This window comes from Tympanuchus pallidicinctus, unplaced genomic scaffold (assembly GCF_026119805.1).
Source record: "Tympanuchus pallidicinctus isolate F22 unplaced genomic scaffold, pur_lepc_1.0 scaffold2, whole genome shotgun sequence".
NCBI lineage: Eukaryota > Metazoa > Chordata > Aves > Galliformes > Phasianidae > Tympanuchus > Tympanuchus pallidicinctus.
In genome coordinates, this window is record NW_026294721.1 from 10,168,556 (window position 1) to 10,189,119 (window position 20,564).

At 36.3% G+C, this 20,564-nt stretch overlaps 1 protein-coding gene across 9 annotated transcripts in view; it reads right to left on the reverse strand.

Annotated features, from left to right (window-relative positions):
- SORCS2 (sortilin related VPS10 domain containing receptor 2) overlaps positions 1-20,564 on the reverse strand; it is a 527,145-nt gene that overhangs the window by 83,164 nt on the left and 423,417 nt on the right. For all 9 annotated transcript variants that reach the window (XM_052683127.1, XM_052683125.1, XM_052683126.1 and 6 more), the window contains exons 4-7: positions 16,406-16,570; positions 12,341-12,414; positions 2,755-2,819; positions 525-643 (exon numbers count right to left, since the gene is read on the reverse strand). In XM_052683127.1, coding sequence (XP_052539087.1) covers positions 525-643; positions 2,755-2,819; positions 12,341-12,414; positions 16,406-16,570 — 423 coding nt within the window. The remainder of the gene's footprint in view (positions 1-524; positions 644-2,754; positions 2,820-12,340; positions 12,415-16,405; positions 16,571-20,564) is intronic.

The window sequence follows — 20,564 nt, forward strand, 5'->3', positions numbered from 1 at the left end:
TTCCTTCCTTTTGAATCCTAAGCACAGTCATATAGCTTATTTCCCAACAACACTTCTTCACAGGATAATCGACTGTGATTCTGTGATTCTGTGACATGGAAAAGCTGACCTGGTGCTCTGCTAGTGGCTTTCCTTTGAAACTATTCTCAGGGAACCTTTACATGCTACAGAGATATGGAAGGGACCACCAAGACAGTGTAAGCATAAGCCCTGGAGAGATGTATTCTGCCTAACAAACAACAGTTTTTTAAAAAGTTATTTTAAACTAGATAATCCTCCTGAAAAATGCTGTCTAATTAAAGCTGAGGAATTAAAATCAACTGGGTATGTAGTCAACAGGCTGCACAAATTAAAAATTTTCTTTTTTGACTGATAAAGAACAGCTTTGTTCCATGTAATAAATCATAACTCATCACTCATACTCTGGAACAGGATTCTCCATGCTCTTTTCCATCACAGTGCTATTGTCTAAAATTGTATTTCTGAATTTTAAAATGGACTGTCTCCCCAGAAAGTGGCATTACCTGAAGGAATATGTAGTCATCCTGCACAGTCAGGGAATCCCGATCAGTGACACCAGCAAACTGGACTGTCATTGTCTTATCAGAACAATTCTGAATCTGGCAAGTGATGTAGCGATAACCTGAGGGAAGAGACAGAAACACATGACATGGCTTTCAAGGAAAAAAGAAGAAAGCAGTATAAAATGCTATTCATGTAGAGATAGTGCTGCCTTTGCCAGTCAATTTAGTTGCAAAATTATTATATTAAGCCCTCATATAAGCGTTTTTCAATCTCCAGTGTACTGAGAATACATTAACTGCTTACAGTTCAGATCATTCGTGAGAGGAAGGCTGTCATTATCCAAATTTTGCTGGTCCAGAGAGATTAGGGATTAGATGAATGAGACATTCATGGCTGGGGATAATAGAAGGAGCCTCTTTTCTCAGTTAACCTATGCACAGAGCAAAATTACTCCTTTAAAGAAGCAGCATCCTTACACAGTGTAACTGAAATCAATAGATCAGTCTCAGTATAAAATTGTGATATGTGAGAAGAGAATCAGACACAGTTTAATAGACAGGGTATGGGATTTTAAAGGCTATTTTCAAAGCTGTGTAGAAAAGCCAACACACAGTATTGGAACTGTGCTGCTGGGGCAGGACTTCTATAGTGTGAGTTAATACCTTCCTGAAAAAGCCTGCAGTGATTTATATCAGTGAAGGCTATGTCCTCTCTCTTCCTGTCCAGCTAGGTGCAAGCTGCATCTTTTATGCAATCTGCTCTCATTGAACAGCAAGAGAAGAGTCAGGATCTTATTTTACAACAGCTGCAGCCCAACGACCTTCTTCCAGATTCAAGCACGTGTACAGCTCACCCATGCCACAAGCCTCTGAGTAGAAATTATGACTTTAACAAACTCAGTGAGAAAATGGTTATGTGCATGATCTTGTGCTCAGGCTACTGATTTCTCCATGCTACAGTGTGAAAGAGTAAATAATACATCCACATGCACATCCTTCATTATTTTTGTAATGTGGTAGGAAATGCATTTCATGTATTATGGCTTTTTATTGGAAAAGGTCAAACCAGTGTGCTCAACACAAATATCTGTTTTAAAATCTGGATCTGTTTAAAAGGCAGCTAGAGTCAATTCAAGTTCTCTTTCTTATTTCCAAGTCCTCTTCATAAGCGTATTTGAGCAACTACAGCAAGGGGCAATCACAGTCTTGCAGCTCTTTGTAGTTCACAGGACAAACATAGTTGCACAAGATACTCTTTCCACTAAAATCAATGGCAATGCTTGTATTGATCTTAAGTGCATAAGGTCGATTAATTGAGAACTTCAGGAAATAAATATTTCATGAGTTTTATCTTGCTCTACTGTTTCTATTAAATTAAAATAAGTAAATATATGCATAAATTCCATGAAGCTCCTAAACAAACTTCTTACACTCTATCCACACAAAGGAATTGATGGGGCTATGGAGGCTCAGCAAGTCTGAGAATCCTCACTCACAAAAGGTTTAGAAAATTTGTCATCAAGATTTTAATACGTTAACTCTGTCTTTTTATATGGCTGAAATGAAGACAAGGTACTGGATTGAGGAAAGTCAAATTATGCATCATTTACAACTAATTTATAAGACCACACAGGAATTTAGATGACCTGATTCAAGGAATTAAATCATCTTTCAAGCATTCATTGGCAATGAGAACTCATACAACTTTTGGAATCATGGTGACTTTTTAGTACAGCACATCCTGACTGCTATTCTGTTTTTTTCATTTATTTTGCTTTTGAAGTCTCAAAGTATACTGAATGCTGTAACATGAGGAAATTCTGGGAGACAGTGGTTAGTTCAGTAGGACTGCCATATGTAACGATCCACTTTAACAGACACTTATCCAGCACTAACGCTACATTGCCAGTTTTATTTGCAAATCAGGAAAAAATGTTCAATGTTTAACTGCCAAAACAAATTTCACTATTAATGGACATTTTCAACGGAGCATAGCATCTTGACGTCAATTCGTCTCAGAGTGGAAAAAAAGTAAATTTCAAATTAAACTATATTTTTATATAACAAGACAGCTTTAGCTTTACTGACTACAGATAAACAGAGAAAGAATCTGATTTCCACTTCTTCTAATAAAAAACAAACAAACAAACAAACAAACAAAAAGCCCCCAAAACAAGAGAGAAATGACTATACACTGGGGGATCAATTGATGATGTTTTTATTTGCATACCTCCACTGGGGTCCTGAATTTCCATATGAACTAAATCAGGGTCTCCATCAACTCCAGCAACGGCCCTAAGAACATAATGAAATCAAGTTATGCAGAGCCAGTTACAGAATAGTAATTATGTGGACGGAAGAAAAGAGAGAGGATTTCATACTAACTAGCTTTAACATTCTAACTGGGAAATCAAAATAAGCTCCAGTAAAAACGTCATATTACAAACATTAGATGGAAACCATTTTGTCTGTTTGATACTACATTTTTCTTCTTAAATTTCTTTCAAATTTCCCTTACTAAAATACACATGCAAGTAGGATCCCAATATCAATTGGAGAAAATAACAGAAACAGTATGAAATTGGAAACAAAACTTTATAATCACAAATTTATCTATAAATAAGCACAGAGATGCACATGTTTATTGGAAAGCTTTAGAGCATCTTGTTACAATTACCTTTGACATTTGAGAATACAAGGCAGATATTGGGCTAGAAAATATGTGGATTTCATTCTAATTAGAAATGTCATGCATTTGACACACGCCTTCCATAACTAATTGACACATCTTTGTTAGGTATACTCAAGAGAAGAGCAAATTCTGCTTTGATAAAGGAGGAAAACGAAGAATACTTTGGAGAAGGATATCCCAAGAAGGAAATTCAGTCAGAACTGATCAAGGCACAATTTAACACTGAAAAGGTGTACCGATTATACCGGCTGATTTTCTCTCAATATCTCCCATGTTAAATACACTCAGACAAAGGATGAATTTTCTGCCCTCAGGGCTCCCATCCCAACCTAAGAACAGCAGCCACAGCTGTGGCTTAATCTGGACATTACGTTGTCATTAGTCAGGCAGTTTCTACAGAGAAAGCTTTGAGCTGACAGTCATGCAAAACAAAGCAGAATCTGGCGCAATGTAAGAGCCCATCGTGCCAGTAGATGTGATCTGCAGACATGTAAAAGGACTGCATTAAACAACAAAGTGTAGGTGGATGCAGATATTTAAAAAGTCCATTATATTATTTAGAGAAAAATGATTGTTTTGATACAATTATTAATAATCAAATGCATTAAGGCCATGTTTCACATTGAAATTACACCACTGTTTAATGATTTTAATAACTGATTTATGAGAAGTGGAGAAAACTCAGACACAGTAATTGGTGGCTCCTTGGGAATGCAGACCAGGGGGAAGAGACTGGATGATTTCCACTGCTGCATAACAACTAGAAATAATCACATTGTCATTTTTCCTTAATAAGATAAATGACCAGTCTGAAGAAGGAAAGGGAGGAAGAAGAACGAGGTTCTGCCAAGCCATAAGATGTGAAAGAAACTTCCAGTGGGAATTATTTAGTAGTTGTATGGAAAAGTCCTGCACTCACAAAGAAATAATCTCAGAAACAAAACCTATTATAGCATTTTGGAGACAACACATTAAATCAGAAAAGACATATTCTTTTTGATCTAATAAGAGTATATCTGAACAGAAGGATATGTGGGCTACTTTTCTCAGTGTACACCGTCTATTTCTTCTAGATGATCACGTCAGATCAAACCTGCTATCTCTTCTGCAGTCAAATCTTTGAAGGAAGAAAATGATATTTGCTGAATATCTTTTGTTCATGCAGCTGAATTACAAACTAAAAGAAACTTAAGGGCTGAAATTTTTCAAGGCTCAGCCTGACATGCAGACTGGCATCAATAATGCAGAAGTAATTTGATGGTACTTGTGAAACTACCTCTTCTATCTCTAATTCATCATACATAAGCACAGTTTGAGTATTTGTCAATATCTTCAGCTTTTCACACTTCTTTCATAAGTGACAACGATCTCATCCCTACCATGTTCCTCCTAACAATGGCAGCTGGCACAAGTGATGCCTGATCTCATTTCCAATGCAGTCTTGTAGTGCACGAGTTTGCAACTGATCTGTGTCAATGAATACTGCACATACAGAGAACATGACAGCCTCCAACCCAGATTTATTTATCTCCTTTGGATTTATATTTCAGTGGATGTGGAAAAAGAAATCACAAGGCAAGTGATTCTTAGCTCAGACAGGAAGAAGTAATATCTCCTTCACTCTGAAGTTCTGACACTTCCCTTATAATCCCTGTTGAAACTATCCTTCATTGAACCAGAGAACCATTACTTCCAGAGGGTAAATTCCTCTCTTCTGAAACCAGCTGGATCACCTCCTGTGATGTCCACTGACTATATGGAAGGGTTAGGGTGACAACTCTATGCTGCAGTTTGACAAGTATTTCTGCTCAGTGTTCTACCAGCCTAACCCGCTCCCCTTCTGAATCCTCAGCATTGCTTCTCCTTCACTGCCTCTGATATCCCCCTGAGCTAACCATGTCCCAGTGCTGGGAACTGCCTAATTTAAAGGTAGCCCTGCAAAGATGGAAGCCACAGCACTCTCTCTCTCTCTCTATGTCATTAAGCTATACCCATGGATATCTAGTTTTAGATATGTCTAGCAGGTGAGATGCACTCTCTAAGTGGAAAGTTTATCCAGAATAAATGAACCAATTTGTTTTTCAAAGTCAGCTTTTGTGTTTTATATTACTACAACTACACAGGTAAGATGTAACTCCTCAAGCTGTTTACTCACTGAAGATATTAAACACACAAAGTATGCTTTTATATATCTGCTATAAAACAGTTTGGAACTCCGAAATCCTTTTACCCAATTTCACAGATTCTTTGCAATAGTCCTTTCTTCCTCTATTTAAAAAAAAAAAAAAGGACACCATTACGATCCCAATAATATATCAGTTCTTCCTTGTTTGTTGAGTTCCACCATCAAATTCTCTTTTCAAATAGGAATTTAAGTTCTTAGTACAAGAAGCACTTTCTTGGGAACTATTTTTCTCCATGTCAGCAGGGTTTTTGGTTTGGTTAGAATTCACTCCCTTTTCTTCTCACAGTAGTCTGCAACTAAGGTTTTAAAATCTCAGCAGTCTAAGACCATTTCGTTTGTTTGCTTTATGTGGGTAAAAGAGGGCTTGCCACTGAATTTGGAATCTTCAGCTTTAAGTCATTTCCATGTTTTACACTAAACACTTAAAAAGTCCAATAAAAAGAAGCAGATTAATTTTAGACCAGAAAAATGTTCCTTTAGAAATTAAATATCTCTTAACAAGTATACTGTGCTGGATAAAGCAAGTGCAACATGTCAGCACTTCCAATTGCATAACACTATGGTTACAACACTTCAGAAGGAAAATAGCCTGACTCGACTGCAGGGTGGTGCAAATACAGGCAGCCTCAATATGCTTTTTCCCTTTCCTGTGAATACAAGTTCTCATCACCTCCCGTGTGCTAGCACCAGTGCCTGTCTGACACCACATTGAGCCTCTTGGGAAAGATAATTCATCAGAATGTAATTTGGGGACTGTCTTTCCATTTCTGAAACCATCTAATCATGCGGCCAGACATTCATGTTTTGTGGTGCACTGATGTGAAGTTGCCTCACCGATGTGAAGGTGCAGGCATGATGTACATCCAACCACAGTGGAGTGGACTAACAAGGTCTCTGCATCTGCCTTTGCCTAGGAATATATACTCTGTGATACAGACATTAGGTATTTTTAATTTTTAAATAATAATGCTAAAATTCTAAGAACAAAAAATTTAGATTTTTCTGTTGAGAATGTCAGTTAACAGACATTCAGCATTATTTTAATAAACTCCTATTTTATTTGGCTACCTCTCTTCCTCCCAGACTACCCCAGTAATTTCTTATTCCAGTTGCATGCAATATTAGAAGAACACCAATGCCTGCCTAGAATTTCAGATTTATGTAGTAATATGAATAAAATTTATCACTGATGTGTAACACACATCTCAAAATCATAAGCATTAATCTCTTATATGACAATTATGATTTTGTATTTTACTTCTGCAGTCTGGCCTCATTTTGTAGGGAAACAGCTGTTGAAAACACTGACCATCTAGAGTCTCCTCTGCATCCAGTAGGTCTCTTCACTTTTAAATATTCAATCCAGTTCACCTGAATGCATAATAATGAAGGGATATCTTCTAATATACCACATGAAAACAAAACCAAATCAATACAAACCTGTTTGCTGATGTGGCTCAGTTTCCAAACAAAGGCAGTCTAAATACTTGCAAGTGTCCTCTATCTGCACCCTTTATAATCCCTTAATATGAACTTTATCCAAAAGGTAATAAGTTCCAAGTTTGCACTGACTGATTTCTAGTATTTCACATTAGAATTCTTGCTTAGAAAACAAGTTGAAAGCACATAGATGCTTTCTCTGAGTAACATAATACAGAGTTGACTCTTGGCAACCTAATTACTCGGAGACAAAGCTACAACTTGATTTATACAAACTGAAGTCATTCAGTTGTGACAGATTTATGTTTCAGGCCTTATGTTCTTCATATCTGCTTTGAATCATGCAGTTGCAATGACTCAGTCGATACCTTACACAGTCAATGTTTGCTACTTCTTATTTCCTCCCTATTCCTAAATACTTTTTAATAAAAAAAATATTATTTCTGCCACTCTTATGTGACTACCACTGCCAGCCCCATCACCAGACAGATAGAAATAGGAACGAATATTGTCCTAAGTGATTAAGTCAAACATAAGAATGATTGCCCATGCAGATCCCTGGCGTCCCACACTAGGGCCTTTCACACAAAATTCAACATTAAAAGCTCAATGGAATCCTCTTTCCATTTCTCTCCTTTGGGGCATAACACCTCTAAAACCCACTCTTTCACCTGACACTTAAACAGGCAGGAACTTGCTGCACTTGACATTAATGGCTACAGCTATGACTGATTGCTCATGTGGGATTTCACGATAAGAACAGAACTTCATCTCCAGAGAACAGCTGCCCTACCCAAATACGCTCATTTTTTATTTTTATGTTTGCACCTCACATGAAAATGGAGAACCAATATCTAAAAATAAGAGTGACAGATACAGCACAGGATCCACATACTCCATTTCTAAGGCTCCAGACAAAATGTCAGTGAAAACATGCTTGACCTAATTCTCTAGAAATCACTGATTCAAGACTTACTGTCCTGGGGTATATTTGTGTTGGCACAGACAGCTGATTCACAAACTATGCTTTGCTTATGTATTTCTATGCTCTGTTTTGACTGGGTGCATAATCCTTGGAGACCAAAAAGAGTTGCAGAAGAGCCAGAAGAATCCCAAATTGCAGAATTCTTTCTTCTTCTGGACCATTACCACATAATTTACTTTTTTTTTTTTTTAAGAATAGTTTCAACATATAAAACCAATTACATACCATATGACATGTGGGTGTTCAATGTTTTGCTGGGACAGCTTATAGAATTCTATTTCTAGAGTTCTCTGCATTCTCTCTGACAGACATATAAGAACTGACAAAAGTACTTCCAAGTGTTAGGCACTATCAACACCACTTCAATAGAAATTTCCACATTGCAGCAATGGTTGGTGATAGTTTGAATGCAGCAGTAAAACTGGTCATGGTAACAAAAATTTTCATAATTTTCAAGCAGAAGAATTTTATCAAAATTCAAACTTTTCACACAATAAAACTTTCAGCTAGTACTTATGAAGAAATAATCATTTTAGAAGTATTTATACAAAATGAAGTATTTTGTTTTTAATTGCACTGATACTAAACAGAATTTTTGAACTTAATTTCAAATCCATATGTCATGACTTTCCCTTGAAAAATTTAAGCAAGCTTCTCAATGAACAATGTCAGAGCATTTGTTTTCAGTACTTCCACATGGAAGCTTACTTAAAAAAAGGTGTTTTTTAAATTTTATTTTTCCTTATATTTTGATTTTTCCTTTCAACTTTCCAAACAAAGAAAAAGAAATAAATGTCTAGAATACATAAGTTTTACAGCCATCTTTACACCTATTTGCAGACTCTCTAGCCCTTTTTTTTTTTTTGCCTGCTAAGTTGCTAAGGGAAGTAAAACTTCTGTGAAGGATTAGTCAACTTTCTTGTCCAAAAATACAAATGAAATAAATTGGGAAAACAGCTGAGAAGAGGGAAAAATATGCCACACTAAATCACAGATGGATGAAAATATTCTGTGCTGCTAAAACAGAAATGATAGCATACACTTTCCTGTGATATCAATAATCTTTCCATTAGGGTCCACTATAATGAAAGACCAAATTCCATACGTTAAATCTGTAAAAACACTTAATGGAAAGACTAGAATACTTGAAAAGCAAATAAAGCCTAGAAGATTATTTAAATATATTGCTTATAAACCTACAGTATAAGATCTGAACATAAATAGTTTAAACTACTCAGTCCCCACTGACCTTCCCAGAATATAAATACACAAGACATTACATTAAATTCATTGCATTTAGATTTCCAGTGGGTAAAAAAAGTGCTTCTTCAGGAAATGCAGGAAGATCCGACTGCTGCTGGAGGCACAGGAGCAGGAAATTGTTTTTGAAAAGCACAGGAAAATATTTTGTTGGATATTTGTAGTTACTAGGCTGAAATAAAAATCCTGGGCTATCCTGTCAACCTCTATATTGTGGAAAAGCTTAGTGGATACTAAAGAAGAAAACAAAATGGGCTCAGCACAACCAGCCATTATCAGCAAGACATATGCCGTAATTCGTAGAGAGATAAGAAATTAATTTTAATTCATTTCACATGCCTTTAATGTAGCAGATGCTACATATTCATAGAATCATAGAATGGTTTGGTTTAGAAGGGACCTTTAAGATCATGTAGTTCCAACCCCTGCTGCTATAGGTAGAGATACCTTCCTCTAGACCAGGTTACTCAAATTCCCATCCAGCCTGGCCTTGAATGCCTCCAGGAAGGGGGCATCCACCTCACTGGACAACCTGTTCCAGTGTCTCACCACCCTCACAGTGAAGGATTTCTTCCTAATATCTAGTCTAAATCTACCCTCTACCAATTTAAAATCATTTTCCCTTGTCCTGCTGCTACATGCCCTTCTAACAAGTCTCTTCAACTTTCCTGTAGGCCCCCTTCAAGGTACTGGAAATGCTGCTATAAATTACCCCCAGAGCCTTCTCTTCTCCAGGCTGAAGAGCTCCAGTTTTCTCAGCTTGTCCTCATAGAGAAGGTGCTCCAGCCCTCTGATCATCTTCATGGTCCTCTTCTAAACCTGCTCCAACAGCCTGATGTTTTTCTTGTGTTGGACGCCCCAGAGCTGGATGCAGTACTCCAGGTGGAGTCACACAAGAGCAGAACAATCATCTGCTGGTCACACCTCTCTTGATACAACCCAGGATATGGTTGGCTTTCTGGGCTGCAAGCACATGTTGCCAGCTCATGCTGAGTCTTTTATTAATTAACACCCGAAAACCCTTTTCCTCAGGGCTTCTCTCAAGCCATTCCCTGTCCAATCTGTATATGTGCTTGGGATTGCCCTGATCCAGATGCAGGACCTTGCACTTAGCCTTAGTGAACTTCGTGAGGTTGGCACAGGACCACTTCTCCAGCCTGTCTAGGTCCCTCTGGATAGCACCCCTTCCCTCTAGCATGTCAACTGCACCACTTAGCTTGGTGTCATTTGCAAACTTGCTGAGGGTGCACTCCATCCCACTGTCCATGTCACCTACAAAGATGTTAAATAACACCAGTCTCAACACTGAGCCCTGAGGAACACCACTCATCACCAATCTCCACTCGGACACTGTGCTGTTGACTGCAACTGAGTGCAGCCATTCAGTTAATTCCATTTCCAGTGAGTGGTCCATCCACTGGACTCAGCTGAGAGTTCCCCAGTAGCCAAGGACTTGATGAAGCTCATGTTCTTATAGCTCTTAGAATACTACACAAACTGGTTTCTATCCAGCCCTATGATAACTCAGGTGATGAAAGCCCTGCAATAGTAGAAAGTTTCCTAGAATGACAGAAGAACTTCCACAGAAATGCCATCACACACAACCCTCCATTCTCAGCAGATTCTTTCTGTATTGCAACATCCCACGTGATACGGTGCTTACTAAGGTTAATAGAAGGGGGCAGTGCTAAACATCTGCCCCTAAATTCTTTCTGTTGCTGGCCCATACAATTCTTGAGAAAAGTCAGAGAGATCTATGCACAGAAAAGGGGTAAAGAAAAACCTATAAATTATTTCTAATGGTTATAAATGTACAAGCTCTCAGAATTTATTACTCTTAACTGAGAGGAATGTGACATTTATGTAAAAACATTTTTTTGAAATAAAAAACTGGAGTTATTTCTGTCAAAGTTCTGGGATGCTTTCCCTGATTGTGTCTGAATGCTATAAATAAGTATAAGGATTCTGATATACAGCAAAATACAGACACAATCTTAAGCATGTGCTTGCTAGTGACTTCAGTGGTTTTCAGGCTGCATGCATTTTAAAAGTTTATTTAATTAAAGATTGAGCTGAATGTCTTCCTAGTTTACATTCTATGCAATTTTACTTAGGCAGATATGACACTTCTGACCCACAGTGTAACTTCTAAGTGATTATACCATCTGCATGGTAGTTGAGAGTGAAGCATTTTGCCTGTAACGTTCCAGCTGCTATATGCAGTAGTAAGTTTTTGGGTAAGGATATGTTTCACAGGAGCAAAAAAGCATGAGGCTGATTCTAATCTTTCAGCAGAAAAGGTTGAGACAAACTGGAGTAAATCAGAGTGGTGTTACCAGAGGCTGTTTTTCTAAAAGTATAGATAGTAAAGAGATTGCAGAACAAAACAAGTGCTTGAAAGTATGAAGAAATCCCATGATTTCTGCAAGGACAATTCTAGAACTAAAACAAATCAAAAGCCATTTGGAAAAGGAAAGTGATCAGCAAGTTATGATTAGTTCTGTAATAAAAATATACTAATAATTGATAATTATATGTTTATGCACAGTCTTTATTAACACATTGAACTAAAATGTGAGAAATGGCATTCTCTGGATTTTTCCCATAGAAAATAAATAGAAGTGTGCAAATTGACCACTTCAAAAGGTGAAATCAATTAAAAATACCAGCAAAGTTTAATTTTAAATAAGTTACATATTTTGCAAATAATTTACTTGCAGGAAATATATGCCTTGGTTTATCCTTAAAAAAAATTTCTATCTGCTTAAATCACTTCTTAAGCATCTTCAGAGACAGCCAAATATTTGACCTGAAAATAAAACAATTTTATGTGTACTCTATAGTCACATTTTTCATCAGTTTCCCTAAGTTTATATACGACTCCAGTTAAAAGGTCTGATTCAACCTTTCTTAAAAAAATGTTATAGATTTTTCTCTGCGAAAAGACTGTTCTCCTCTCTAAAGATCAATTTTACCACTAAAACAAAAAGCAATTTCATTGGACATTACAGTTCTCTTTAATCTTTGGCTCCATAGATCCAGACCTGTAACCCCTATATACACTGACACTCAGAGCACAGTCACTGCTGAGTACGAATTTGCAATAGCGGATGCAGCAATGCTGACATACTGAATTTGCGAAAGACATGAAGGGTCCTGCTGTTGTTATTGGTACCTCTGGAAATATCCTTCTTGATTAGAATGAAATATATTTCCTGTTCATTTTTTAATCTGGAAGGTAACAGCTTTCTTACCAAAAAATATGATCTTTTGAAACACGTTCCTGAAGAAGGACCCATTTTTTCCCCAAGTCAATGGATACATAAACCTACAAAACAAAACAAGAAAAATCAGATGAGAGGAAACTTAATGATGTACATCTTAAAGAGAGGTCTATGTCACTATTAAAATGATTGCATATGAATAAAAAAGTAATTTCCAGGAACTCTCCACAACGATTTTTACAGTAATACCTTTTCACAGAGAAAATCTTTTAAAACACAATATACAAAGAATGAAACTTGGTGATAATATCTACTTGTTTATCATGAAAATAATTCATAATCAATTTCAGATCAGATTCTTTTTGATACCAGCAAAGTTACAAAAGAGAGAGGGTACAAGGACACTTATCTTCTCCTTTCCATCCACTGACAAAACAAACAAATGCTTCTTTTATTTTTCAATCTTTAATTCTACTAAACACACTTAAGACAGGAAGTCACTAGATTGAAAACTCTGCTAAAATAGGACCAAATAGAATAGAAATTTTAGAGAGATTTGATAAGGAAAGGTGAGAAATGGTCACTAAATAGAGGCAGCAGTTCCCTCTGAAGACTTCTCCAGCTCATTCCTGCAAATACTAGCGATATGGACAGGTATCAACAGAGTAGACATGAAAGCAGTTTTTTCCCTGCATAAAATGGGAGATAAAGCAGTTATTTAAGAATCTCCTTTCTTTATTTTCTTCACATTATCTCATAATGTGCTTCCTCTGCTTAAATTAGCAAACACCTACCATACTTCTATAAAGATATGCTTAGAGCCCCCTGCTGTCTACATGCATTTCTTATTTAATCCAATTTACATCTGATAGGCTTTCTTTTAGTATCTCTAACAGGGAAAAAATGCAAGTAAAATTGCTCTATTTTGATGTGGCAATAATTCACCAGTTCAGTCATCAACTGTTAGGGAGAGTCATATGAGGATTAGTAAAAAAATGCTTGTTTTAAAATTACAAGTTTAGTGATAAATGTAAAAAACTGCAATGAATAAATCTTTACTAGAGAAAAATAGCTATATCACTATGTAAAACCCAAGATAACTTCCCTCAACATAAACTCCATGGGTAAATTTACTTAAATTTGAGTTAGAACTAAAACATCCTCTTCCCTACTTACTCTGTACTTCACAATTACTGGGCTTTACTCCACTGCACAATCAGTTAAAGCAGGCAAATCACAGCTGTGGTAGGCAACTATGGTCAGGACTCTGAGTGCTTACAATAATATTGACCTAGTTGATGCATAGACAAAAACCAGTTTGGTTCGGTGTAGTGAAAAGACCTCACATTCTGACTGAAAGAGAGAATGAAATAAGAAGGCATATTCAAAACCAAGATAGATTTTTAACTGATATACTATTCAAAATAAATAAAAAATAATGCGTACCTAACCTTAGCATTCAGCTTCTTTGAAATGAAAAAAAAGATCCATGTGGGCTTTGCTTTATAGTAGGTGCACACAATAAAACTGACAAATAAGTTTATAGATGAGGTGGAAACAGTGACCAGCTAAAATCTCTGGCTTCAGAAAATACTTCTAATAGATGCTTCTTATTGCTCACTTCATAGATGTAAGGAATCACTTTTAAAAGAAATTGAAAATCATAGAATCATAGAATGGTTTGGGGAAAATGTACCTCTAAGTTTTTCCACCCTTACAGACGCTTAGTGAACAATTAAAATCCACCATATCTCTGTTGAGTCTTAAAAATCAAAAAGAATTTATCGAGACTCAGTGAATAGCTGATTGTTATTCATTATAACTGAGATAGCCAGAAAAAGGGAGTATAGATTTGAGGCAGTAAATGGATTAGTCCAACTACATTGACTAGATTTGCATTCATTTATAGTGTCAGCCAGAGGCTACAGCTGTATTTAAATAAAATCTAGGGTTCTGAATGAAAGAACAATGCTGATATTGCAATAGAGAATAAGAAGTAAATCAAATCAGAAGCTGTGAGACAGGCTGCAATGCTCCAGTAGACAGAGAAGATTCGATGACTGCTGTTTACAAAGGATACAATCCCACGTTCCTGGTACATCTGCAAAGAGCCTTTGCAAGAAATCATTTGAGTAACAGGAGAGAATGGATTCTAGTGAGTTTTAGATCTTGTCACTGTTTGATATGATTTTATTTCATTGAAAATAGTATTAGTTAACTCAAAAATCCAAAGTATACAATCTCCCCAGGTCAAATTCAGATTAACACTCTCTCTGGATATCTTTGGTTTCAGTACACTGACTTTGTGTCAAGCCACAATTCTGATTTTCAAATCCTCCTTTGCCATCTTCCTCTTCCTCTTTCTGCTAGGCCAAATATGTCAGATCTTATACAAAGGACCTTATGCAACTGGGCAGGTTATTTGTACAGTTATAGTCAAAGGCACCCTTCATTCTCGTACATCTCAGGTAAAGATGTAGGGATTGTCCAGTATGTCCTTATGGTTGACTCTCTTTAGTGTCATACCAAAACCCTGGGAGAAGTCTATTAGATTAACTAAAATGTACCTGCTACTACTGAAAAGTTATTCTTTATTGACAGCTCTGTATTTTTTTGTCCGATTGTGTTTTAATGTGGCAAGTAATACTATCACTACTTTGGGAGGCTATCCATGTATAAAATGCCTGAAAACTTCCATATCACATGTGATTTCTCAAAACACAAAGGAAAAGCCTTGCTTTGAGCTCCTAATCCCTTCTCTTTTCTGGCAAATATTTTTATAGACTGGTTGTGTGTGGATGGTCAATGTTCTCCATCACACTATGACACTTAAAAAATCTGCCACTTCATTTTTTGAGTCATTTGATCTCCTAACTAAACAAAACTCAGGGATTATGTCAATCATCAGAAACAAAAGTCAAACTGAAAATGGCACTTTTCATAACATTGGCTTTTCACAACTTGTAGCTTTCCTGAGGCATGTTGTTCACATAACAGGTATTCATCACGTTTGTAATGGCTAATTGTGTTACGAGTTAGAATTCAAGCTGGTAAATAAAACACTCCACGAGACAAGAGACTGCGTTTGGTTTGTTAATCTTTTTCATACTGCCCCCATCCTTACTTGCAAATACCCGTGAACACAAACTGGGGATCAGCTATTAACTTAAATACCCCTGAAAATATCCCCAATATAATATATCATATCATACAGCATGTCATATAATATAATATGATATAATGTAACTAAAGTCAGTGCAGCAGTTGGCTGCAGCAACTTAGTCATAGTAATCTCACCAACTATATATAAACCCTTTGTGATCTCTGACAAGGACTGAAATAGACTGGAGTTTGTCTCATTTTGGCTTAAAAAAAAAAGGAGTTACAGTAAAGGTGAGGCAACAGCACTATCAGAACCAGAACAGTAGTGACTTTAAAGCTGTAGTTTGGGCACTGTGAAAAAGAGATGAATGACACTTTTTACAGAGTGTGTGCTCACTCACTGGTGTTTAGTGGTACCCACCCAGAGAGATGATTTTATAATACAGCCAGAAAAAAAAAAAAAAAAAAAAAAACAAAGATGGCCAAAATGCATAAACTATATAATACAACTACTGAATGTATTATAAATATATCATGAGAGAGAACTATTCTACGTTTCTACAGATTTGGTGATTCCCTAAATACTCTTCTGCTGTATGATTGAACAGTTTATTTTATTTTACATCCCACGAAAGGCCTTTGAAGGCAGTATTTCAGCTTCATTAACTTTCTACTATGTTATAAATTAATGAGCAGTTGCTTATGGTCATTTTCTAGTGAGAGGTGCATTTCAGAGGCAGCATTTATTATACAGAAGGATAAATAGTACCAATAACCATATCAATTGAAAATGACAGAATTGAAACTACCACAAAGCAAAAAATTTGACACGAATGAAATAAGTATTCAAATAAGCTTCTCAAACACTGAATATGGTTTCTTTCTGAATAACTGCTTTCATAAACCCCAACATTCAGCAGCACAATGCAAAAGTTTCATATCCTTTTAATGACACAGCTGCTAAACTTCAAACAGAGTATGTTCATGGCTTACCTTGCCTTCCTTTGTGTAAGCAAGTACTTTGTCTTCTTCTTTTGGGTGGAAGAGGAGAGTTTCCACAAAGAAAGTAATGGGTTGCTTCTGGAACGTAGCTCCTTCATCTGTGCTTATGAAAAGGCTTTGGTCACGGTCATTATGGGAAGAACTTACAAGAATGATCTAAAAGACAACAACAACAACAACACATTTACTTAGAAGACTGTTTTCTCTAAAACAGAAAGAAAGCCTATTCATTTTTTCTTGTGTTAAATGTCAGAATTTGTGCATACAAACAGCCGGAAACTGCAGCATAGGAAGTTCCGCACAAATGTGCGCAAGAACTTCTTTACAGTGACGGAGCACTGGAACAGGCTGCCCAGGGAGGTGGTGGAGTCTCCTTCTCTGGAGATGTTTAAGACCTGCCTGGATGCTGACCTGTGCGACCTGCTGTAGGGAACCTGCTTTGGCAGGGGGGTTGGACTCGATGATCTCTGGAGGTCCTTTCCAACTACCACGATTCTGTGATTCTGTGATACCCCATCTTTCAAACTTGTGTGGAAAAAAATCCTAAAAGGTATCTAAGACATCATCCTATTAACCTTCCCTGTCCAAATCTATGAATGTGAAAATCATAGAAAGGCTTAGGTTGGAAGGGACATCAAGAATCATGAATCTCCAACCACTCCGGCGCAGGCAGAGCCACCAACCTGAGCTTCCCCCTGATAAGCAACCTAAATCTTCCCTCCTTCAAAATCTATAACTTCCCTTGCAAATTGCACCAAACTGATCACAATCCTCATCTGTACTCGGAGTGACAGCCTTAGATTTTGGTCCTCATGCAAGGTTCGTGATGCCACATGAGAAAATCCTGAGATAACCTAAAAGGAGTTAAAACTAATAATGACTCTTTTTAACATATTCATATAGATATATCACCTCTTCTAGTGAGGCTGCATTCATAAATACTAAATGTAAAAATCTAATCACTGCTGTAGTTATATCAGAATATTCACCATGAGGACGAACTAATTTCTAGTATCTTTCTATTGCTTCAAGTCCTGCTGAAACTCTTTGAGTAGAAAGATATTTCTTTCTTTTTTTTTTTTTTTTTTTTTCCTTTTTGTTATTTCTCTGTGCTTTGATGCAGAAAAGTAAGTAACTCGGTTATTTGCATTTCTTTCTTATGTCCAGATAATACCTTAACTCAAACATATTAATAGCTTGAGCTCTTCTCTTGTTTGAACATCCTATCAGGCTTTCAGTAACAAAGAAATTCTCTCACATAATCTAATCAGAATTACACTCTTCTCATTTTCTTCACTTTTTGCAGTTCACTAACATGTCATAGCATAGTTAAAAAATGCCAGTATGAGTACTCATTTTTATTGCTTTTCTAGACGAAATAGCCCCAGCTTGCAAGCAAAAAGGTGCCTTTACACACTGATAGCCCCAAAACAAAAACAAAACAAAGATTTTCAAAATGCCAGCTGGCTTCTATTTAGCTCACTCTGCAAAAACAATAAAAAAAATAACAATCTTGCAATCAAAACATATTTTAAATACTCAGCAAATGTTGCAGAAGACGCCACAGAATCCTAAGCACTGCATTACAGTCAACATAAATTGTTAAGAGATAAATGGCAACCAGTTATGCAAACAGCATTAGAACAACATGAATACAAGGAAGTAAATATATTAGAAGAAATGAGAAGAAATGGTACAATTTTTATGTAGTCTCTCTTTTTTTTTTTTTTTTTTTTTTTTAAGTAAAGCCTTAGTCCAAAAAATTAAAATTTCTAATGATTTGCACAGATATGACAGCTGGTCTGGGCTTTACCACTATTAGTCTTGGGGGAAAAAGTGAATACTTAAGAATGTGCACTTGTACTTGAAACACACGCACAGTTTCACAAATTGCTGCATAATTTTTATATATCTCAAATGAAACACATATTGAAATACATTGCTGAAAAAGACTTACACATATATTTCATCCACAACAAAACCCCATCCTATAACATTAAGCCATTAAACCATATATTTATTAAGCCATATCTGTGGTGATTAGCTGTGCTACTAGGATAGTAATCTTTCTAGGATTTTCTATATTTTTAATTATGACTTTACCCAAAAGTATGAAGATGTCTTTTTTATTGTTTGGCCGCTATAAATGACACCTTCACAAGTGCCATCCAGAATGTGCATGGCTTTCTTTATCCTGGTTAAACCCTTCAGACAATATACGTTTAATCTACTAGTACATATAATCTAAGTATATGGCTCACAAACCAGGTACACAACTGAAAGATTCCTTTAATATCTTCATTCAGCAGTCTTCTGCAGGAGACCTGACACCAGACTAAAATTGAATGTGGTTATAGTGTGCTTCCCTTCCTCTTTGCTCGCATCACAACATTGAGAAAAGTACCTGTGCTCATCGTGGAGACTTGTACTTTCCTTGTTACATTGCTAACTGCAGCTTAGGCTGCAAACATCTTATTTTCCTTAGAAATAAAGGAATTCAAACAACCTGCATTCTACCTGAGATACTTAATGTTCAAACCTGCTGGCTAATAATGAGATTACAGAAAGAAACACCTGGTCTTGTGTGAAAGGGCCAAGCAAATTCCACATGCAATGCTGCAATGATATCTCAACAAATCCTGATGAAGCTCCTGCCCAGGTATGTCCTTGAATGTTAATATGTAGTAGACTGTGCACAAGGCTGGTCATGAGATTCATGCTTAGCATGCAGTGTGTGTGAGTTGTTCCATGCTGCATCACTAGAAGCAGCACTAATTCTTTATAAAAAGCTTAATTCTTTGGAATACATTTGGATACTGTCTTCTAGTCCAAATAATTTCCAGAAATGTCATTATCTACATTCCCTTCTATTTATGTCTTTAAATACGTACATATACAACTAAGACAAATTAAGTACAGAAAAGGTACTTGAAGAGAAGGGTAGTCTTGCCTACGGTTTGAAACTCCTGCTATCTTTTTTCAGCCCAGTAAATCTTATAAGAATACCAAAATATTGACTTCCAAATAATAAAGGAACTAATTTTATAAAGTTGAGTCGTTGTCACTGTTGATGAACCTTGTGTGTAGGCACACCTGCTTCTCACCCACATTAAGACCCAGAAAACAGCTTTTCAGAGAACATTATTCTGGAGATGTAAGTCTGAAGAAAAATGTCAGATATAATGAAATGCAAACACGCTGTGAGATTTGCTAATGCTGTCCTTAAAAATATATATTATGCATCTTTCAGAGTTAAATCTGAGAGAAAAAAAATGTAGCTTGAAGACTGTAGACATTTAAGCATACACAAGAGAGTCCCTAACCATACTCTTATCCACACACGTATCATAATTCATTTAATGAAATATTTTTGAATTTCATTCAGTGCTCTGATTTATATTTCCATAGTTTAAACCGATGATTTTGTGCCAGGCATACAGATTTGCTCCCCACAGCTAACACACAGGGAGTTCAGACTTGCCTGCTGGCTAGCACTACTTACTGAGGAAAATATTCCAGAACAAATATTGTCCCCACATTAAATGCTTTCCACAACAAGTATTATTTACTTTGTAAACACAAAAAATACCAAAACTTTCCTACTAGCAACAGATGAAGGGATGCAACTAGGACATACTATCTGGAGAGCTGGCTTAAAGTGATTGCTGATGGTTTTAACTCAGAATAAACAACTACTTGCTTGAATTATTTAGTATCCAAAAACCAGAACAGATTTTAATCACATCTAAACTTCACCTAAGCTTCTTTCAGACTGCGCTTTTTAAGTAGCATTTCTCCCTCTTTGTCAACGTCTTAATATCTTTTTAGAAAAATTGTAGCTTAACGTTATGCTGTTTATCCCTGACCTCACTTCTTAATTTCTCATCAGCTGCTAAATAAACCACAGTAATATGCGGGTATACATCTAGATCAAGTGTATACCTACAACTTCCAATAGATAAGTGAAGGTAAAAGATTATTTCAAGGTGAAAACATATCCCATAGATTACCAAGAAAGTCAATAAAAAGAAGCTATGATATACATCAACATGAAGGAGAGCAAAAGAGATTTCTAATAAAAATGAAAAACTGTACACCATGTCAGGATAGGAATTAAAGCATTCCAAAAAAATAAAGAAAAGCTATGTTT